This window comes from Lygodium microphyllum, unplaced genomic scaffold (genome assembly GCF_053477565.2).
Source record: "Lygodium microphyllum isolate KBCC unplaced genomic scaffold, Lygodium_microphyllum_v1.1.10 scaffold_94, whole genome shotgun sequence".
Lineage (NCBI taxonomy): Eukaryota > Viridiplantae > Streptophyta > Polypodiopsida > Schizaeales > Lygodiaceae > Lygodium > Lygodium microphyllum.
In genome coordinates this window covers 54,945-78,644 of record NW_028229577.1, presented here as the reverse complement: position 1 = coordinate 78,644, position 23,700 = coordinate 54,945, and the positions used below count along the sequence as shown (strand labels likewise).

Below are 23,700 nucleotides of genomic sequence, written 5' to 3'. Positions count from 1 at the left end.
GATTTGATAGGAGGAAAAATGTCTATTGGTTGCAAATGGATATACAAAGTGAAGTGCAAATCAGATGGCACATTGGAAAGATATAAGGCAAGACTTGTGGCAAAAGGGTATGCACAACAATAGGGTCTTGATTATGAGGAAACATTCAACCCTGTTGCTAAAATGGCAACCATGAGGACAGTGATTGCCTTGGCAACATCTAAAGGATGGAGTATGTATCAGATGGATGTGAAGAATGATTTTCTCAATGGTGATTTGGTTGAGGAAGTATACATGGATCAGCCTGAGGGCTTTGTACATCCAGAGTTTCCTACACGTGCATAGATTGAAGAAAGCATTATATGGGCTAAAGCAAGCACCTAGAGCTTGGAATACTAAGATAAGTGCATGCTTACAGAAACTTGGTTTCACTATGGGCAAGGCTTATCATAGCATATTTACAAAGAAGACAAGGGCTAGTTATGTGATATTAGTCATCTATGTGGATGACTTGATCATTACAGGTGATGATATCATAGAAATTGGAGAGATCAAGGAAATGTTACATGCTGAATTTCAGGTCAAAGATTTGGGTGAACTGAAATATTTCCTTAGGATTGAGGTTGTCTCTACACCTCATGGTACTTGGTTGTTGCAGAAGCAGTATGCACAAGACATGTTGACCAAGTATGGTATGTTGGATTACAAGTCTTTGAGCACTCCATTGGAGCAAAATGTTAAGCTACTTTGCAGATGTTGGACATGAGATTGAGAATGTCACTATGTATAGACAAATGGTGGGTAGCCTGATTTATCTTACCATTACTAGACTGGATCTTAGCTATTCAGTTGGACTGATTAGCCAGTTCATGCAGAAGCCTATGAAGCCGCACTTGGATGCAATGAGGAGGATCTTGAGGTATATGAAGGCTACATCAAATTATGGTCTATTCTATGAGCATGGTAAGTCTTTAGAGCTTACAGGATATACAGATGCTGATTGGGTAGGAAGTACCTATGACAGGAGATCTACTAGTGGGTATGCATTTTCCCTTGGTAGTAGAATGATCAGCTGGAACAGTAAGAAGCAACCTACAGTTGCACTCTCTAGTACTGAGGCAGAGTATAGAGATCCTGCATTAGCTGCATGTGAGGCAGCATGGCTCATGAAGCTTCTTGATGATTTGGGCATTCAGGAAGTCAAGCATGTCACACTATTGTGACAACATGAGTAGTGTGCTCCTAGCCAGTAATCCTGTCTATCATGCTAAGACTAAGCACATTGAGGTGCACTATCACTTTATCATAGAAAAAGGTAGTTACAGGGAGCATGTCTGCTATCCTGTTGCATGTGCCTTTATCTCCATCTCTTTCTCTCTGAACGCTAATACAAAGCATGTCAAGCATCATTGTCAACGATGCCATAATGATCTAGGAGCAAAGCATGACCTTTAGCAAGTAGGAGATGAGCTATCCAAGGGGCCTGTAGATCAGGCACAAATCACGTTGATTTGTTGATGGCTTCTACTACTCCTACTGGTGCTACACAAGGTGAAAAGGGGCTCAATCATGAGCCAATGAAGGCCTAGTGCAAGCCCAAGATAGCGTACAAAGGCTTCATGCAAGATATGATGTGAATAAGCTCCAATGGCAGGAGCTATGGCTACCCCTGATCTTACAAACCCTATTGTACCTGTAAGCTTCAATGAAACCCTGAAGCAAGTGAATGAATACCTTTTTTGGAATGCCTTGAGGGTGCCCACCAAAGGGGCCGGGTAGGTGCTCAAGAAGCCAGGGAGTGACGGGAGCTCAGGAGAGTCAACTATGGCTGCCGAGAAGGAGTCCCAATGAGTGTAGGTAATCAATAGGAAGCTGAAGGAGTCACAAACCAAGTCGGAGTCTCAAGAAACCATGCTCCGATACCAATTGAAAGGCGAGAAGGATTGAAGCTTTCTTGGAAGAGCTATGGAGGGAGAGAGAGAGAGAGAGAGAGAGAGAGAGAGAGAGAGAGAGAGAGAGAGAGAGAGAGAGAATGGGAACTCCAATAGTCACAATGTGTGACCCGGCCTTTCTTTATTCAAACTTTCACCAAAAGAATAAAGAATAAAATGACGGTGATGGGGCCCACCACCCACAGTGTGCAGTGATGGGTACAGTCAGTGTAGTAATACACGGGCGGCTAGGTGGAGGCAACTTTACCCCCAATACTAGGCATAAAAAGCAACGACCATGCTACTTTCCATGCCTTGCATTGTTGATGCTCATTATTCAATAGTTTTTCCATGCTACTTTCTATGCCTTGCATTGTTCAATAGTTTTTGTGAGCATTGTTGATGCTCATTATTCAAAAAAAACTTATATGGTGCTTCTCTACAACTTTGATTAATAGTTTATCTCTACTTCTTCTGCTTTTTTATCCCATCAATCTCAAGTTTAATTGGTAGTTTTGATTGTGCTAACTTGCCAATCTTTGGGTTAGCATAGTGCAAAAGCTTTCTTTTTTACTTCTAATGATCAAAAGCTTGTTTAAGCAAGCTCACCAAAAAAACACACTCATGGAGGTCTTTTTAAATCCGTAATATGAAGGGGCATTTTTTTAAAGAGGGGAAGGGAGGTGGAGGGAGTAATTGTTGCGTATTGTTGCCACATTTGATCACACTAGGGGATTCCATTACACATTGAGCATGTCCTCTTATCCTCCATGATGAAGTCTTTTATTTATTTTTTAAACTCTTATGTTCCCTATCTTACAAGCAACCCCTATGCTTGTCAAACTAAGATATCCCCTTGCTTCTAACACATAAGCAGTCCCCTTGTTACACGGGGCCTCTACTTCAACAATTCCCTTTCTTGTTTGAACCCAAATTCATATATCTTCCATTCTTAAATAGTCAAAATACCAACTTTTAATCTTAAACTCTACCTATAATGGTTGTCAAACCACTTTTGTTTGGTTAATGGTAGCCCCTAAATCAATCCAAATGCAAGATTAATGAGAAAATTAGGAGGACACCTTGCTCATTTATGTGAATGGCACCACTTTGAGTTCTCTAAAAACTAGAAAACCAACAATGTTTGCAAGCTTGAGCTATGGTCTTTGAGCTTCTTTAACTTCATATTTAACCTTGTTTAGATAGCAATAACTTAAAGAGTTTGCATGTCATTGTAGTAACTGCCCCACGTAGAATGATAGACATATCCCATAACCTCACATCCTCAAGAATGAGGCCCTAATACCATATGAGAAAACATAGATCTAGAGCTAAAACATGGCTATGTTTTATAGAATGAGAAGTACACAAACATGGCAACTAACAATGAAGCTCAGGGGGTGTACCTATAAGAAATCATCCATATCACATGCATTCAAATGTTATTTTTGAATACTCTTTCTTTACATGATGTAAGACAATTAAATGACCCATTTTTCTTTTAGAAACTTACAACTTTTTTTCAGTTTGTAATTTAAAAACCCATTTTGTAAATGGTATCCTATATTGATTTTGTTGAATGCACAAGGTACACATGTTTTTTAAGGTGCACTCCCCAAGTGATGAAGTCAATTAGGTCAAACTAATTAGCTCTACAGCATTGAATAGATGAGGTATAAGAAGCTTGACAAAATTACCTCATTGCAATGAACAAAGAGCTAAGTACATGTTTATAACTTGTTTGAAAGGTTCTTTCTTTCTCATTTTGCTTCAAGGATAGTCCATGTGCCTTTAGCACCAATATTCTAAGAAAATTGTGCATGCTTAAGGCTCCACACAAAGACACTCAAAACTTTGATGGAGAAACGTTCTACATCTAGTCGATTCATATGACCTTATGATTCGTGCACAAAGATCTTAAGAGTGTGGCTAAAAAGGCACTGCCAAATAGAAATCACTTTTGATTTATCCAAAAATATGAGGACGTAATTACCCTAAGTACCTAATCTATCCATCACAATAATGTAAAAGACATGCAAAAACGCATGGGAATAACTTAACAAAATTGTATCCCTAAGCAAAGAATAGAAAACTACACCTAAAGGTAAGGCTCTATATGCTTTGACCACAATTTAAGGATCTATTGAAGACCACACGAAGAAGTCTCATAACTCAATGTGATTTAACAATGAAGCAATCCCAAAAAGGGATGTCACAACAATGCTTATTCCTAAAGAATATGGCTTGGTCAAAGATAACTTAAGAAAATATGCCTTCTATTACATTGGACATTGTACTTAAGGAAAATGACCTCAAAGAACAAGAAGCAACCACTCTCATTCTAAATATAAATGCTAGATTCTTCTCAATCAACACAAAAGAGCCATTACCAAAGAACAAACAAAAATGGTTCCTCATAGCATTTGTAGAAAGATTACCCATTAAACAGGGAACTAACAAAAATGCTCAAACTATGTAAGGATTGGCCACCACAAGGGGAATGTTGCAATAATCAACCAAACATCATGGAAGATGAAGAATATAAGGAATGTCCACAACCAATCCAATGGGAAGAATATCAGCACCATAGAGACTTAATTCCTACTCAAGGGTATGCCAAACAAGATAAGTTGACCTTCCATGGTAGAATGAAACTTTGGGTTCAAGGAAAGGGTTCTATATCTAGCACCATGTGAGGTGGGAGTGGAGAGCCCATTTCAAAGCCAAGATTAGCAAGCTCATCTTCTTCTCTAGGAGAGAGGGAGGATTCAAGGATACTCTAAACAAGGTCTCCCCTTTTCTTTTTGTTCAAGTAGCACAAGTTTTTACAACCTAAGTAGAAAAAATTTATAAGACATCTAGCCATGTAATATGTCCATGTAATATGATAGAGGTAAGCATACTTTATTAGAAAAACTTGAAGAGCAATGCCATTTCTAAAGATATGGAGTTGGTTACAATATCAAACTAGGCCAAGGAAAGAAGTTTTCCGAATATCAATTGTAAGTAGTATAAGTATGGTTCATATGGTTCTTCAAAGATATTTGAAGCACATGTAGACATGAAATCATAGGCATGATGAAACTTTGTGAGTTTAGATGTTTATATCACAAACTATTTTTTGTGTACATTTTTACTTCTAGGCTAAAAGTGGGGCTCCCATTGTGTCCAAATTTGATTCTCTACAAGGACGCTGCATAATAACATGCAAATATTTTTCAAATGGCACACATAAAATCAACAAAGTTGTTAACTGAGTTATCTAACTATGGAACCCACCCTACTTTCACAATTTTTTGAGGCTATTAACTGCATCATTGGCTCATGCTTATTGGCCACAAAGTAGACTTTACAAAGAAAAAGGGGTTTACTTTTTAGTGGTCAAGAATAATGACAAGATCTCATTCATCATTTGCTTGGGCCCATAACAAATTGAGGGTAGCTCTTCTCAAGCAATGGTGATTATTCGTTAAGTCCCTTTGGCATGCACAACTTAGGTCATTTAAAGTCATCGAGCTAGTTTATAAGTGTGATTTGACACTAAGGACCATGACATGTGTAAGTTGGTTTCACTTGTACTAATTGTCATTGTCCACTCAACAAATGCATGTCCTTGTATTACATCCAGCTTCACAAGTAGGTTCCATGTGGAGAAACTTGTTGAAGATTCTTCTCTTCTTGGTGTCACAAGGGTGGGGTTTGTCTCAAGCTAGACAAGGCGAACTAAGAGAGCACACCATCGTTGACATGCACATGGTGGGGTAAAGGGCTCTAATTGTAACCTTAAAGCTTTGCAACTTACTTTTAAGGAGCTTTCATTCATTTATACATTTTGTGTTGAATCTCTAATAACTTTAAATGATCTAATTATTTTGTCTGCCATGATTGTTCAACTCAACCCATGTTTGTCTCTTGAGTCTAAAGAGAACATACAAACTTGATGGCCATTAAGTAGGTGATGAGATATATGAGACTAGATTCTTGCTCCCTTGGATGTTGTATTGACATTACATTTATATATAAACAATGTTCCTAAACTACACACATTATTTCTTCATGTGCAAGAGAGTAAATATGATAAGCTTTTGGTGGTCTAGAGCCCTAGTCTACACTTTTTAAGTCATTGCCCTGTTTTACCAAGTATCACCACCCACATGATCTTTACACATAACTCGAGGTGGAGCTTCAGTGATAGGCCGACAGCATCAAAACCATCAAATCATGGCTGCCATTAAGGATGGATCGTGTTGGCCGTGGCTGTCTGCCCCATGCGCGGGGGGGAAGGGAGAGTCTAGAGAGAGGAGCCAGGACCAAAATACAAAATAGCTGTGGGAAGTCAGGAGGGCGTCTTTTCCGAGGCGACTTTTGTATCGTGGAGGGGCGCGAGTACTAAGGTTAACTGGCGCGGTGATGAGACTTTTGACAAATCGGTAGGAAATTGTTTTCGAGAATTCGACAGAATTGATTTCTTTTTTAAAAAATTTCACAGAATTGCTTCTCTTCTTTTTTCTTTTCTTATCTTTCCTTCTGGGAGTGTGTGAAAGAGACGGAGGAGCTGGAAAATGTACAAAAAGAAAGAAGGGGTCTGAGAGGGGGGCAGGGGCGGCCGGTCACGCGGGGCTTGAGCATGAGGGGGAGGCGGCGGCCGCGGCAGAGAAGCGCGCCTGCTGGATGTGGACGAGGCGGGCGTAGGGGCCGTCGGAGTTCTTCATGAGCTCGTGGTGGGGCCCCTGCTCCACGATCTTGCCCTCCTGCAGGACGGCGATGAGGGAGGCGTTGCGGATGGTGGTGAGGCGGTGGGCCACCACCAGGGTGGTGCGCCGCCGCATGAGCCGCTCCAGCGCCTCCTGCACCACCTTCTCCGACTCCGCGTCCAGCGCGCTGGTGGCCTCGTCCAGCAGCAGGATGGCCGGGTCCTTGAGCACCGCCCGCGCGATCGCCAGCCGCTGCTTCTGCCCGCCCGACAGCTGCACCCCGCGCTCCCCGACCTTGGTGGCGTAGCCCTCCGGCAGCGAGCTGATGAAGCCGTGTGCGTTGGCCGCCTTCGCCGCCTCCTCCACCTCCGCGTTCTTGGTGGCCGCCTCCGGCCGGCCGTACACGATGTTGTCGTAGATGGTGGTGGCGAACAGCGCCGGCTCCTGCTGCACCAGCCCGATGTGCTGCCGCAGCGACCGCAAGTGCAGCTTCCGGATGTCCTTCCCGTCCACCATCACCCGCCCGGCCTGCGGGTCGTAGAAGCGCTCCACCAGCTGGATGACGGAGCTCTTGCCGGAGCCGCTCGCCCCGACCAGCGCCAGGCTGTGCCCCGCCCGCACCTTGAACGACAGGTCTTTGAAAATGGACACCTCGGGCCTCGCCGGGTACGCGAACTCGACGTGCCGGAACTCGATGTCGCCCTTCACCGACGCCAGGCGCTCGGCGTTGGGCTCGTCCGGGTCGATCTGCGTGCGGCGATCCAGGACGGAGAAGACGGAGAAGAGCGCGTTGCCACCCTTGACGATGTCAGGCGTCATGCTCAGCGTCTCTGCCACGGCGTAGGCCGTGATCATGAGAACCATGAACACCTTGAGCACCGGGCCGAAGCCGCTGTCACCGCGGCGCACCAGGCCGGCGCCGTACCACAGCACGAGGCCGTAGCTGGAGAACATGGCCATCTGCGACAGGCCGTAAAAGAAGCCGGCGATGTTGCCGCGCATGAGGCTGCGGCGCTCCGGCACCCGCAGCTCCTGGGCGAACAGCTCCACAACCTTCTCCTCCGCGTTGAAAGCCGCCACCGTCCGGATGTTGCCCAGGGCCTCGCCCGAGACCATGCTGGCGCGCTCGTGCGCGCCGGGCACGTCACCCGCGAACCCTTTCATGCAGAATTGCTGCCAACCAACCCCAAAAAGAAGAAAAAGAAAGTCTTCACTTTTTATCTTCGTAGCAAACGGACTACTACTACCTACTCGTAATTACCACGCCTAAGAGCTTCCTTCTAACTTTTACCTCTGCCACTGCCGCTCCCACCAGAAGAGGGAACGTCCCTAGCACCACCAAGGCCATCCGCCATTGCACCACAAACGCCACAATGCATGCCGTCAGGAAGACCGTCACGTTCTGGACGATTATCGACAGGCGGTCGCCCACCGCCGCTCGCACATTCGTCGCATCCGTCGACAGCCGGGCGGCCAAGCGAGAGCTGGAGTTCTCCTCGCGGTCGAACCAGCCCACTTCATTCTTGAGTATAGCTGCAAAACGACACCCGGAATCTAAGTTAAGAGAACGCCAGAAGGACTACGTAGGGCATCGTTAGGACGAAGAAAACAACAAGACGCCGGCTGAAGAACAAGACATTGCTGCACGCACGCTTTACGGAATCGAGGGCTACGACGACGTAGACTGCAGTCGTCATTTGTATTCTATATAACAGGAGCAACAGCGAGCATGCACATGCAGACACGCCCGCCGGCTGAATCGTCCAAACGAGAGAGAGAATTATATTATAAGGGAAGAAGGCCGTGACTCACCGCTGAGCATCATCTTCCTGACCCTGTTGGTTAGATTCTCGCCCATGATGCCGAAGTAGTAATACTGGACGTAGTAGATGCCCAACGAGGCAATGCCGGCGCCCACGTAGACCAGCGAGTACTTCTGGATCTCGCGCGTCATGCGGGCGAGGTCCCTGTCGTAGTACACCCGCAGCATCTCGCTGAGGATGACGGCGAAGATGGGGTTGAGGAAGCCCGCCAGCACCGAACCCGCCGTCCCCACCACCGCATACGGCCATTCGGGCGCGTTGAGGCGCGCCAGGCGCCAGTACGTGCCACGCGGCACGCTGTACATGCTGTCGTCCGCGCACGTGGCGCCCGCGCCGAACTTCTGGAAGTCGAACTCGAAGCGGCTCTCGGAGCCGCTGCTTAGCTGATGGCTGAGCCGCCGCCCGCTGTTGGAGCGCAGGCTGGGCGACCGCCTTCCCGATTTGGAAGAGCTCAGCCTGCCGAGAGCCCCGACTCTGCTACAATGCCCATTTTCCAAACAAGGAAACAGATTAGAACAACGCATAATCCAGACAATGAATGGTTCGTGACAAAAAAAATCTTGTTAAGCGATACTCCTGCCACATATGGATCGTTTTCTTTCTGAAGCTCTGTAAACGTGATTAGCTAGCTTTTGCAAGGGAGGGAGCTCCCATGTTAACTTAATTTCTCAAACTTGAAACAACCGTTAGTTTCTCCAAGAAAGATACCACAAACATGTAGCAACCTAGACTGCAATGGCTGGGTACCTGCGTTCCCATTTCCCAAGCCTATTGTGTACCCCGGCCCCCGTGTCTCCCCATCTTCACCGTAACAAGCTAGGTATGAGGTGGCTCCAATGCAACTCATACTGCTGTTGAGCATACCTTGTTGCAAAGAGTTACAGTTGGGAATCGAAGGGTGTCTTAAATTCTATCCCCCATTGTCGTAAGGTTGACAATACTACATGATGTGGCTTTCTTGCAGCTCATAATGTTGGACAATACTACTTTAGGAATCTCTACAATCTCCCCCATGACTCTAATAAGAATCTCTCCAATATCCCCCAGGTATCACCTAGTTGCATACATAAATACACCTCCACCAATAGTAAGAAGTTTTCGACAGTTTCCCATGTGAGGAGAGGGTTTCTTTAACCTAAGATGTTAAATATTATGAAGCTCAATCGCACCTAGCTATGTACCCGGTGCCTCCTAAATGTAGTCGCATTTCATAATGTGGAAAATTTAGTGGGATATTGTTGTTAATATGTAGAAATAGTGGAGGGGAAGGGATAACTTTGGAGATCATGAATGAATAACCTGGAATCTCTGCTGAGGATTGTGCCGTCGCTGGCCATGGCCATCTCCTGAAGTCGGACCAGGGCGCAGTAGGAGCCCATGTTGCCCTTGGCCATGAGCTCCTCGTGGTTCCCCATCTCCACTATGAGTCCGTCTTGAACCACGGCTATTGTGTCCACCGTCCTGATGGTGGACAGCCTGTGCGCCACCACCACCGTCGTCCTCCCCACCATCAGCCTATCCAGCGCCTCCTGCACCACGCTCTCTGATGCCGCATCCAGAGCGCTCGTTGCCTCGTCCAGCAGTAAAATCTTGGGGTTCTTCAGCATTGCCCGGGCTATGGCCACCCTCTGTTTTTGACCTCCAGATAATTGAACTCCTCTCTCTCCCACCTGCACGCAGAGATTAACAGGACATGAGATATCTATACGGTTAGGCCAAAATCCAGCCGATCAGAGGTAATTGATAGCGAGCTGCAAAAATTTATACAGCCAAGAAATAGCATTCATGGTAACTGCTGCGTTAATGACTGTCTGTAACTAGTGCGTAGAGTTATCATTACCTTCGTTTCGTATCCATCAGGCAGCTGGCTGATGAATGCATGGGCGTTCGCAGCTTTAGCTGCTTCCTCCACATCCTCTAAGGTTGCTCCATCTTTGCCGTATAAGATATTCTGAGCAATGGTGGTGCCAAACAGTGCAGGCTCTTGGTTGACTAGGCCTATCTGCTCCCGCAACCACTTCAGTTGCAAGGTCCTTATGTCCACTCCATCAAGCAGAACCTCCCCTGCATCAGCACAATTTGACAAGCTTATATTAGCAATTCGATAACAGCTTATAGATTCATATGAGTGAAAGCGCATCAACGTCTTATCATGCCTGAGATAGGATCATAGAAGCGTTCGATGAGAGAGACGACTGTGCTCTTCCCTGAGCCGCTGCTTCCGACAATTGCCACAGTCTTTCCGGAGGGGATCTTCAGGGAGAAGTCCTTGAAGATGATGGCATGCGGCCGCGACGGATAGCTGAACACAACATTGCACAGTTCGATGTTGCCCTTCACCTCAGCTAGCCTCTTCCCGTCAGCCACATTCCTATCCATCTTAGGCTGCTTCCTCACCATCTCCAAGATCTTGTACCCTGCAGCTTTCCCTCTCCCAAAAGCGGTAATGTTCGAGAAGGCCTGGCCAAGAGACCTGCGCGCGCAGGGCTTTTACTTAATTAGGAAACTAAAGCCTGATCGCTTGTTGCACTGATTTACTTAATGGCATTGGTGATCAATCATGTCAGCAGCTAACTGTGCGGGTAATCTAATAGAACGATCGATTCTCTATTCTGCATTAGAACATTTGTAGGTATAGTGGTGATTCAGCAGGGGCTGTGATGCTTACATGCCACCGATTATGACAGAGAAAATGGCTGTGATAGATTTTCCGCCATTGGTCTCGCCCCTTCGCACCAGAACTCCAGCGTACCACAAAATGAGGGCCCAGGAGCAGAAGAGCAGAACGTAGCTCACTCCCATGCCCAATCCCTTGGCAAACCCGCCCTTGTACCCCAGCTCCAGCGTCTCCTCCAACGACTCAGAGTATGCAGTTATGGCCTTGTTTTCACCCAGGAACGCATACACAGTTCGAACTTGCGCGATTGCCTGTATCATCAATTCAGAACATTACATTAAGCCATCATGACCATATGAGTGCGGCATTGCAGCAGCTGAACTTATTAACGTTATGCATGGCTTTCATACAATCGGATGGATTTATTGTTATGGCAGCAGCTCTAATAGATCGACATATTACTTGCTCTGCAATGGAGCCGGCCTCCCCATACGCTCTCTGGCTCTTGGAAGTCAAGCGGGTGAGGGTGTATGCATACAGGCCTCCGGCAAAGGCAATCACAGGCACCACTGCCAAGGTCACCAGACATAATCTCCATACGCATGAGAATCCCACCGCGAACCCTCCCAAGAAGGTAGCCATATGGTGGATGAAGTTGCCCATCTGCACTCCAGGGATTAATATTCTTCCCAGAGATTAATTATAGCAAAACCATACCGAATCTAAATTTATCCTGATGCATGAATTGCAGATCAATAGGACCTAATGAAGCGTACCTTTTCACTGATGGCATCCTGCACAAGTAGAGTGTCGTTGGATACGCTCTCCATGAGCACTCCCGTCTCAGCTTCAGTGTCGAAGTAGCCCACATCTTGCTTCAAAATGGCCTCTAAGTATCTGACCCTCATCTTGATGGCCTGCCTCTCTCCGGAGTGCATCCAACAGGCAACCTCTGCTCAAAGGAAAGCAAACAAACAGAAACGACAGCTAAATACTCATTCATATTAATCACCTTAATGATCAGTCCTCTGTTCTGCGAGCGTTTAAAAAGTAAATTTAGGCCTGTAGCGAACGGTATACCTGCCCAGGATGAGATGAAAACCACGATGCCAACGTAGACAAAATACAGAGAATACTGTTGGAAGAGAACAGAGAAATGTAAAGCTTATAGATCATTACGTAATTAAGAGATGAAGAGACAAATTGAGGAAGAAAATTTTGTTTGCAGCCTATCTAAGATCGATTTGTGATGATCCTACCTGACTAACGACAGTTACCATCTTGATTGGATTGTTCTGGTAAGCTCCGAAGCCATTAACAAGGTTGCCGAAGTAGAGAAAGAAGACAGGCAAGGCAGCACCATGAGCGAGGGCACCCAAGGTCCCCAGAAAGATAAGGAAATAGTCCAGCCCATCCGCAAACGCAAAAAGCTTAAACAAGCTGACAGAATGCACCACCTCCCCTTCCTTCTTAACGCCGCTCTTTCCAGTACTACTGTCATCGAAGGTCGCGGATTCGTCGGCGCAATTACCAGCTTTCCCGCATGATTTGCTGTCCTTCATTGGGTCGTTGCCTTTTGATCCATTCACCGCCATCTCCACATGAGCACCTGCGGTAGTACTCGCAGCACCATTGGCGCTGTTCCTCTGCTGCTGCTTCGATTGAGCTAATTCTGCGTTAAGGTTGCTATGAGATGCTTCTCTACTGTGGGCTTGTCTCGACTCGTCTGCTTCATTCGGAGACTCTGCTACATCCTCCAGCGTTTTGGCCATGGCCATGGTTTCTAATCCTTTGTTCGACGGAGAATGATATGTAGCAGATCCGCGTTCATGTATTTCCGGCTACCTTGATCACTTGATCTGATAGTGTACTCTATCTATGATCTTTAGCTGGCCTGATCCTGCTGGCTGGAGGAGGAGGAAGAAAACCCCCAAATCATCTTTTCTTCTTTTTTTCCTTTTAGTTTGTGTGGAAGAATCGCAGAAAAGCTCATAAATGTTGGGAGAGAAGTAAAAGAGAACGAGACCATCCGCAGATGATCACTACTTTAGATTGATGGCATGGATACCTTCCTTAACTCAAGAGCTATAAGTTGCTAGCTAGCTAGCTGCTATTGCTCTACTGCTGTTAGTACTAGAACGCAAAATGTGATGGGCCAAAAGGCAATCGCTTCGTTTAATGCTCACAACAACAGTATTATAGGCCTAGAGGGAGGAGAGAGAGAGAGACACACACACACACACAAACATATTACATCGTATAAGGAGGCGAGGTAGTGAGGAGGAGCCAGCGGCCGTCATGGTGGGGCTGAGAACATGGTGGTGGACTCTTTTCTGTGATGCATGTGCAGGCCGTGGAGTAAAAAGGACGAGAGAAAGCAAAAGAGAGAGAGAGAGAGAGAGAGAGAGAGGCCAAGCGAGTGTATGTGTGTGTGTGTCTCTATAGTGTCGCACTCTCACTGTTTCGGGGCTTTGTCTGGGCGAAGAAGATGGCGAGGGACTCGGGAGTGAGAAGGGATCCCCCTCTCCTCGCTTTGTCTGCAAAGACAAACAAAAGTAAAGATCCTCCTCTCGTGATAATCTAGCGCTTCAGTGGTGTGTGTAGAGATTATACAAATAACAGGTCTCTCATGCCTTGTTTATTGCAACTTTATGATTAGAATTAGCACGACGGCTTTGTACTAACCCGCCCCTCCTCTCTCTCTCTCAGAGCCTTTGCCCTTTCTGTTTTTTTCTCTCTCCTTAGGGGGGGGGGGGGGGGGGGGTTTGGTCCAATTGAGAAAGCGCAAATTTCCATGCCTGCTGGCCAGTGGCTGCTGCTACTCGAGCATGCACCAAATCATCGCATCTTGGCCCACACCTCGTCACCGGGACCCACATGAGGCATTGCATAGTTTAGACCGCCCGTCACATCCGAACGCTCCCGAACGTTTCACGTTTGTACTCCCGCGTCCATACCACAATGGCATAATACCTTCAGGCTTACAGCCCTGCCAAATCAACTTGATAAGCAACAGCTTTCTTCTTCTTTTCCTACAACCACCACCACCACCACCACCACCACCCTGGCAGGTATTGTATGACAAGTGCCAAGGAATGACTTGCACATTTCAGCCATCTTGTTTATGGCATAGTGGTGTGAGTCTCGGTTGAGAACTCTCAGTACATGCGTTCAAACTATGCGCCCTACATTCGTTGAGCCTTCTTAAAATATCACTTATCCCTCCAACAAGAAATTGACACATATTAAAGGGGTCTCTTTCCAAGCCTTGTTAGCAATTTCTTAAAGTAGCCCAAATCTCCTTAACTATACGTTTTTAAAATGCAAGTCACATGTGTTGCTAAAGTGGTAACATATTTAAAATGCTCCAATAGGGATTAGACCTTAGTAAAACTTTTGTTGGCTACCTTGCAAACCCAAGAGGAACTTCAAAGAGTTTTAAACAAAGCTTTTGCCTCCCTCGAACACATTGTCGATGTCATATTGAGAAAACCTAGGGACCGTATGGATCCTCTTATTTCTTATTCATCAAACCTTCTTGATGTCTACCACTCTCAACACAACGCAAATCTTCCAAGCATCCTCTAGCATGCCCCCTTAGTCACCTAAAAAACACTTGATTACATCAAGTGGCAGAATGAAAGCCTGCATTAAACATGACATTTTCAAGCTTCCTCCATACGATTTTGACAAATGAACATCCCCAAAATAGATAAAATGCATTTTCCTCTTTCCAAATGGAGACGATGCAAAGAGGATGGCATTTACAAAACTTGGCAATTCTAGCTTTTGTAGCGAGCTTCTAAAATAGCAATATCCATAAAAGAACATTTAGCCTATGAGACAATGTTGCCATCCATACCCTTCTAATCTTGCATCCCTAAGCATGCATGGAGTCAATTGGGAAAACCTTACTCTATTGATCTTTAACTTTAACCAAGTATTTGTTGTCCATCTAGATGAAGCTTCTCTTTTCTTCACATCTGAGAAAGCTTGCATTTCCCTTTATACTTCATGGATGCTATCATATTGACTCAATACATAATCTGAGATGTGGGATAGCTCTCCTTCTTGCCCCCAAATACTTCTTACAAACATGTAGCCTCTCTTCTAGTGAGATGGAACTTTATGTGCGCCAGTCCTCATGTTTCCAATTGAGCATCTTCACCCTCATAGTAGCTAGCATGTTCGATCCATATGGGTTGATGCAAGCAAGCATTGTCTTGGCTAACACCACAACACTCAATGTTGTCAAGGACCTCTCGCTAGCAAGCACCTAAATCATGGATAGTATTTGAGTATTCAATGGCCAACCTGATCCTCAAACTAAATAGTTTTTCCACACAATCTAGCTCAATGTATAGATTGCTACCCACCTAAGCTTGATGAAGAAAGGAATGTATTATGTCATGTCATGGTAGGTGAAGGTCAAAGACTTCTTAGTAGTTGGAAAGTGGACCATTTAGCTTTCTCCAAAAACTTCTCTAGCCCCAGCCTACCCAAGCCTACCCTTTAACTTGCATGCACTAATTTAATCTACGCTAACTCCCATCCACTAGTTAGAATTGTTATAAATCCATAGATAAGCTCCAAAAAGAGACTCCACCTTACTCTAAGTTGCTTTAATAAAAGGGAAAATTGTAGCAATAGAAACAATAAAGAAAGAGAGAATGCTCTTTGACAACACAAGCCTTCCTATACAAGTCCCCCAACACAAACCTTCCCATGCTTTCAACTTGATCTCATTAGCTTTAATGATCCAAGTGAGCTCTTATTTTCCTTACTTTTATTGTGGGAACCCCTCATAGGAAATGAATGAAATGATTTGTCATGTACAATGATGATACTATGGACAAGCCTTATGGTTTTGTGGCTTCATGACTCTTATATTAAGGTGATCAAGGTTGAATTGATGACACCAATTAGAACTCAAAGATGACTGCATTTTCATGATTAAGCAAGCAATAGCACATGCATTACTTTGGCTACATCGAGGGGTATGCGTGTATGCATGTGCATGAAAGCGCACATTTGTCAAAGGTGTTTTGTTATCGAAGAAGATAGTGGATGATGATGGAGAACATTAAAGGGAGCAAAACATAGTCCTCAATAGCTATAGATGATGATGAAGATGGGAAGTTGCTCCAGATGAAGAAAATTGTAGGGCAACCAATCTAGATGAGAAAATGTAAAGTATGCTAAATTGATCTCTATGATAAAGTGACTACAATCAAGCTATTACTAAGTAGCCCTTTTGGAGAGGAAAACACAAAATAAGCAATAGGTATATGCCTTCAATATGTAATGCAAAGTTGTTGGTGGTTTCAACTATTGTAGATGGATATGGAATGTTGGGTGACCAATACAACTACTAAAACACATGTATATATCTGACATAAAACAAATGGAGAGTGAATGATGATGATGATGCCAACAACCACAATCCTCCTACTCATAGCAAACATTATGACACAAAACTTAGAAATACAAAAAAAAAAGATGAAACATGAGATAGATCAGAGCTCTGAGATTATGATATTATCCTCATTGATTACATGACAACATTTGTGATGGAGGATGATGTGTGGAGGGAGCAAAACATAGTCTTGTTAAAAAACACGGATCTAGAGCATGGCAACTATGGAGGTTGGAACTCAAAGTACAAACTCATGAAGACATAGACTAGACAAGACCAATTGTCACACAAGTGAATTAGGTTCCAAGATTGAGACTTGGACTCATAAAGACATTCTTGTGTGTAAGGACAATGACACTGACACTTGATTGAAAGGACAATAGCATTCCATGAAAAGTGAACCAAGTAAATGTCTTTATAGCTTTCCAACTTCTCCACTCTCCTCACTGTGCTTATGGGATACAGCACCTCATCCTGCAGCATACATCATTTGTCTATTTCTCAACACCCCCCCTCAAATGATGAATCTCTACCCTTGTTGGCTTTTGCCCCCCCCTGCATACAAAGATGGACCAGGAGACTAGCTCTATGGAAGCCTAGTCAAGTTAAGGCTTGAAATTGTACATTTTTGGTAGGGTTTTTACAAAGTCAAATCTAGAAAGATCCACTATGGGAAAAACATACAATAAAATTTCTTCAAAACAATCTGTCAGAGTTGTTGATGGTAGCGGAAGCATCTTCTTCTTCTTTTTCTTCATTCATGAACTGGTTCTGGTGATGATCACTTTGCACTTGTTGGGCTCTTTTCTTGTGGAAACATTCATTGGCTACATGGCCAGTCTTACCACAATAGTGGCATGTCATCCGACTTCTATTGTCGATGTTGAATCCTCGACCTCTTCCTTTGGGTCCAGTATCTCCTCTAATGTATAAGAGGTTTTCCCTTAAGCTGGTCTCTTTTACATCTTTGCTTTTAAATTTGCTTTCTTCATCAAGCAGTGAGTGCTCAATATCTTTGAGTGAGAGACTCGAAACATTACTTAGAGTGGACACAAGGTTCTCATATGGATCCTTGTTTACACTTGCAAGCAGTACGGCTATTGCTTCATCTTCATCAATATTCTTTTTAAGAGTTGCAAGCTGGGTTTTTTAACTCTTAAACTTATTAATGTGTATGGACATGAAAGCACTATCCTTTATATCCAACTTATAAAATTGCATGAGAAATTTTACCTTTGAATTCTTTGATTGAGTACCAAAGATCTTGTCAAGCTCTTCCCAAGCCTTTGTAGCATCTCTAATGCCAGAGATATGATACAGGACATCATCAAACAGTCCCCATGCAATGATGCCTAAAGCTTTGTTGTTCATCTTCTTCCATTCTTTGGTTCTTGGTGGAGCTACTGCAAGTATCCCGATTTCTGCATCTTCCTTATTGTCATCTGTATCTTCTTCCTCATCTTCAAATAGGTCCCACAAATCCTTCCGCATAATGTGGTACATGGTCTTCTCCTTCCAGGCATTGAAGCCTTCTCCATTGAGCTTTGCTATTTGCTCAAGCTTTGCCATGTTGAGCAGCTCCAATTAACTAAGAGAAGACCAGCAAGGGGGATTTGTGAAGTGTCCCAAGGAGGTCAGTGTCAACTGACACTAGTTGAGTATCAATAGATATTATTCTTGAGCTTAGTATTGAATGTCGGTGCTTGATCTTCTTCTTGCTTGTTGATTTGAAGTGTTAATATTGTTGGGAACTGAGTTCAGACTCAGATAAGAGTGGCAGTGTGTCCCCTAAGTTGAAGGGAATGAGAAATTGAAGAAAAAGTGAGCTTGGACCTTGATGGCTATGGCTTCCTGGATTAGGGTTTTGACCCAGGCCTGGTTTTTTCCAGATATCTAGAGCTAGAGTTGATCATTTTGAAAAGTTTTCTTATGAAAATGTAGCTTACTCCATGCTCTACAATAGCCCCATGAAAATCATCAGGATCGGGTACAGCAATATGCGCGCAGATCAACGAATCGTCAACAGGTGCAGTTATGGCAATGATGTCGAATTTCAGCAATGCCAGGCTTGTGAGTGCCCAATGTCAAGCTTAGATGTGATAAGAAGAAGCTCCTTGAGTAGAAGAACAATCCTCCAAAAGAAAGCACACTGAAATATTGCCTGATTTGAGAGATATGAGAGCTCAAAGTGAGGTATGTCCTACAGGCCACAAACTGGGGTTATGGCAGCAACTAACAATAGTGACAATGCTGAGGTCCAGATAGCCAAATCTCATGGATTAATGTGATACAGGGAAGCTTTTTGAGGTGAAGAACGCCTCTCTAGAAGGAAGCTCAGAGAGATTTGGTATGTGGAGTGAGATACATGAGCTTCAAGATGACAGGGTGTTGCTCGCTATGGCTGACATGGAAGCTCAAGTGAAGGTAGAGTTGAGTGATGAAGTCATGGACTAGAACTGAGCTGACTAGAGTTGAAGAGAGATTGAGAGAGAGTAGAGGAGAGCTAAACCATGCTCAACTGAGCTCTGATACCATGTTAAAAAACATGGATCTAGAGCATGGCAGCTATGGAGGTTGGAACTCAAAGTACAAACTCATGAAGACATAGACTAGACAAGACCAATTGTCACACAAGTGAATTAGGTTCCAAGATTGAGACTTGGACTCATAAAGACATTCTTGTGTGTAAGGACAATGACACTGACACTTGATTGAAAGGACGATAGCATTCCATGAAAAGTGAACCAAGTACATGCCTTTATAGCTTTCCAACTTCTCCACTCTCCTCACCATGCTTATGGGATACAACACCTCATCCTGCAGCATACATCATTTTTCTATTTCTCAACAAGTCTTCCCCAATTGATAGTAAAAGGAGAAGCAAAATGCAATGCTTAGGGGCTATAGACAATGATGAAGATGAGTTTTTGCCTTGAATGAAGATAGTTGTAGGGCAACACATCTAGAGAAGAAAACAATAAAATATGTTGAAGAGATCTCTCCAATACAATGGCTATAATCAAAACACTACTAGTAGGAAACTCTTCAATAGAGAAAAACATTGAGATAGAAACTGATATACACATCCAAGCTATAAAATGCAAAGTTGCTAATGACATCCATTATTAGAAATGGATACGAATGTTGAGAAGCTAGTACAATAGTTGAATGTAGGGCCATATTTGATCTTTAACAACTAGAGTGAATGATAATTACACTAATAGATGCAAACCCTCCTACTTAGCAAAGCATAGTAGCTAGCATGTTGGAATAGGTCGCATGGGATAGTCGCGTGCTAGTAAATACAAAGGTTGGAGCAATCAGGGAAGATCTAGATAATAGGGCAACCTATAGGAGACCCAAGTGATAAATGGTTGTCACAGAGATAATATGCTTTGGATATGCTGAAAAAGTATGGTATGACTGATTGTAAGCCAATCTCGATACCTTTGGATGTCAATGTGAAGCTTAGTGCACATGAGCATGATGTAATTGAGGATATCATTGTGTATAGAAAGATTGTGGGTAGCCTTATTTATTTGAAAATCAATACTGCCGATCTAAACTACACGGTTGGTTTAGAGAGTCAATTCATGCAACTTCCATGGAAGCCACCTTTGAATACAATGTGATGCACATTGTGCTATGTGAGGTCTACACTTGACTGTGCCTTGTTTTGTGCTACAAATGTACCATCGAACTTGCATGGTTACATAGATGTAGATTGAGCTGGTAGTATTTTAGATAGGAGATCTACCAATGGGTTCATGTTTTCTTTTGGAAGTGGTGTTGTTACTTGGAGCAACAAGAATCAACCTACAATTACACTATCTGGTATGGAGGCACAGTATAAGGGTGCTATAGTTGCAACATGTGAGGTAGCTTGGTTACGCAAGCTACTTGGCGATTTGGGGCTACATGTGGACAAAAATGTTATCATCTACTACAATAACATTAGTAGCATTCAACTGGTCAAGAACCCACTTTATCATGAGTGGACCAAACACATAGACGTCAATTACCATTTTATTTGAGAGCAGGTTTTAGTAAGTGATATTGACTTGGTTTATGTCAGTGTGCATAGGATCAAGTTGCAAATATTTTCGCTAAGGCCTTGGTAGCTATGAAACTCTATCACTTGAGGACTATGCTTGGAGGAGGCTTGGAGTATATGAGCTCAAGAGGGAGTGCTCACATGTCGAGATCCACATGAGCTAGCATCCACTACGTGCCTTGGTGATGCAACAAGACTTTACTAATTGGTGTATTTAGGTGATCGACATGGAGGATATAGCAGTGATTCTATAGCTAGACTACATGTAGTCCACTCTTTGTTATGGCACATTGATTGTGCCACCTCATCTATCCTTTAGTGAGTTCACACTTAGTGACCATATATACATATGTTCTAGTACTTTCATATTAGTCCTCTATCATATTGTAGACTAAGTTCTTTTGTGTAGGAGAAGAAGGAAGAAGAGGAAGAAGATTTCAACCCAACTTCTTTGTGAGCTCATCTCCATTGTGTGTGTGTGTTCTCTTGCTTGCTTCATCTCTCTCTCCTCTTGTCTATTTACAATTTGTATCTTTAGGTTGACCTATGGACTCTATATTTAGGCTGGAACCTTTGTCAATCCATTCACGTTGCTCACCCAACCTTTGACCCTTTGGTCCATACACCCTTTTGCTCATCTCTTGGTATTCTATACTCTAATGTAGGCTATTCCTTGACCCTTAACATTATCAACACCTTAGCATGCTAGCACATTCCCCACTATCAACATCACAGTTGAGCTATCCTAGAGCCCCTATTCACTCAGGACCATTGTCCTAACAAGAGCATCTATAGGCATGCCAAACATCTCCACAATAGGCGTTAAATGAGAATGTAGAGGCTCCATCCCTGGGAAGAAGCAGAAGTAGCATATCAAGGAATGGCATTGTGAGTGAAGTTGCACTAGATGCAATAGGTGCCAAAATTTGTAATGCAACATTGGTATTGTCTCATTCATCATACGCACATGCTTGCATTACTAACTCGTGTGATAGGATGATCGAAACACATCTAGAAATCATTAGGCATAGAGGTCCACCAAAATGCCAGAGAGACCAATCACATATAGCATGTTGTGTCAACTCACATCATACACTCCATTCTAAGGATGGCTTTTGCACTTCCCTAGAATCATACTCTTGCAAGCTAGCTTTGTAATTGCATTGCTAATGTAAGTGTATTTTTCAATTGCACGACATCCTTGACCATATTATGGAAAACAATTGCATCTATGAGCATTCTACAAGAGCATAATGGCATTTGAGAGAAGTTCTCATATCATAAGAGTTGAGTCACTTGCAAGTGAAAAGAAGAATCACATTACAAGATGCCACATGCATCATAGGAGGGGGCTTGCATGTGTGCAATCACATTGTGCATAAAGACTATAGCAAAAGAAGAGAGTTGCATTGCAAAAAGGAAAAATACCAAAGTGCCAATGCTAGACCATGAAAACACTTGCTTAACCCAACCACCATGATTGCATCGTAAGAATAGAATCATATCATGCAGGCTCAAAAGAGAATCATGTTGCAAGAGGCCACTTGCAACACATGAGAAAGCTCATGTGTATGATTGCATTGCACATCAAGACTTGCATTACAACAAGAAATGGTCAAGTAGATTGGAGTTGCATCATAAATGAAGGCTCAAATCATAGCATAGGAATGCTCACATCAATAGAAGCCAAAAGAGTCACATCACATAATTAGAATAGTTAGATGTAGTCAACACATGAGCAGTCATGTCACAAGGCAAGAGAAGAGAGTTATGTCATAGAAAGGGACAAAAATAAGAGTCTCTCCATAGGGAAAATAAACATTTCATTATCTCTTTAGCTCTCCTAACTACACAAGTAGGATGGTAGTATAAATTAATAATTATTTGAATTTGTGATCCTACTAGAATAAATCTATTCCATGTGAGATTAGGGGTAGAGTTGGTAGACCTTGTGAATACAATCTTGGTGCATGAGATCAAATCCCAGCTTCTGGTCGCATCAAAGAAAAAACTATATAACATGCATGTGATACTTGAGATGCAATCATAGAATACCAAGTTGGATTATTTGACAATAGAAGTAGTTCTTATGATTAACGAGTGGCTCTATCCAACTATACTATCCAATCATGGAAGGTGAGTGGTTATGGTCTTGCAATTGTAACAAGTTTGAATGCAATTATCCGGTAGGCATATCACATGGGTTGTATGTACTTAAGTCATGTGACATGGATAAACCCATCTTTGTGTATTTGCAATGAACTGCTTGTGTCACACCAAAAGATTTACCTATCCACTCAGAATGTGACTCTAAAGGTATCATAGAAAGGTCTTGCATGAGATCGCCATGATCTAATCTATGAAGCTTTATGAGGCCCATTATTATTATCAACCACTCTTACATAAGGGAATCCTTTATGAAGGGCAAGATCTTTAGTCGTGTTTATCAAAATGCTATTAAGAAAAATGATAGTGCATTTCAAATCAATGAAGCCTTCAAGTCTTCCCATGCCTATTGCACAAATTTTTTATTTGAATTGGATGTTGCACTTAATATTTGATCTAATTGTTGTAAATGAACACACTTATGCAAAAAGCAATGCCTTGATTCCACTTCACACCTCCAAATGTGGACCACAATTAGCAGGGGCCAAATTCCAACCATGTCTCTCAATCTTCATGAAGACTCAACTGGTACATCAATTATGTCTCAAGATTCTGCATTCACCAATTGCCATCTCAACTAGTCATTTTTTCTCATCATCGACAATATTACCTATTTCTTAACCATGGAAAATACCCTTGTTATAGTGATATAGTGATAACCCATCATGAAAGAACATCAAGGATCTACTCTTCTAGATGATATAGTGACTATATGCACATGGACTCAAATATTCAATGCACTCTAGCCTAAGCATGGCTTGGGTCTTCAAATCTAATATTAGACCGATCTTCCAATCCAACAACATATGCCTTGTGCATAAGAAGATTAGTACTACCCTTAGATGTCAGTTGTACATGAGGTTATAACTGTGAGTGTTGTAACAATGGCAATCCCCACCCTTCATTTTTCCTCATCAACAAGTTCTCCGTTCTTTATATCCTTGCAATTACTCATTCTTGCCCTTCAACTCCTTGTTTTCTAGGAAGGGAACACTAAGTCTAGTCTACACACATCACCAT

The 23,700-nt window shown here is 43.3% G+C and overlaps 1 protein-coding gene across 2 annotated transcripts; it reads right to left on the bottom strand.

The window, feature by feature from the left end:
* Nucleotides 1-5,896: 5,896 nt before the first annotated feature.
* On the bottom strand, nt 5,897-13,526 carry LOC148008665 (ABC transporter B family member 19-like). 2 transcript variants are annotated; one of them, XM_087674106.1, is made up of 11 exons: nt 12,304-13,526; nt 12,125-12,179; nt 11,821-11,996; nt 11,507-11,707; nt 11,096-11,355; nt 10,584-10,900; nt 10,268-10,491; nt 9,727-10,097; nt 8,417-8,904; nt 7,896-8,137; nt 5,897-7,777 (listed from the first exon to the last, which is right to left on the bottom strand). In XM_087674106.1, exons 1-11 carry the CDS (start codon nt 12,820-12,822, stop codon nt 6,521-6,523), a joined length of 4,110 nt encoding a protein of 1,369 aa, XP_087530232.1. In that variant the 5' UTR covers nt 12,823-13,526; the 3' UTR covers nt 5,897-6,520. The 2 variants fall into 2 exon arrangements, with proteins under 2 accessions (XP_087530232.1, XP_087530233.1); XM_087674107.1 differs by having other exon boundaries at nt 8,417-8,901.
* Nucleotides 13,527-23,700: the final 10,174 nt, after the last annotated feature.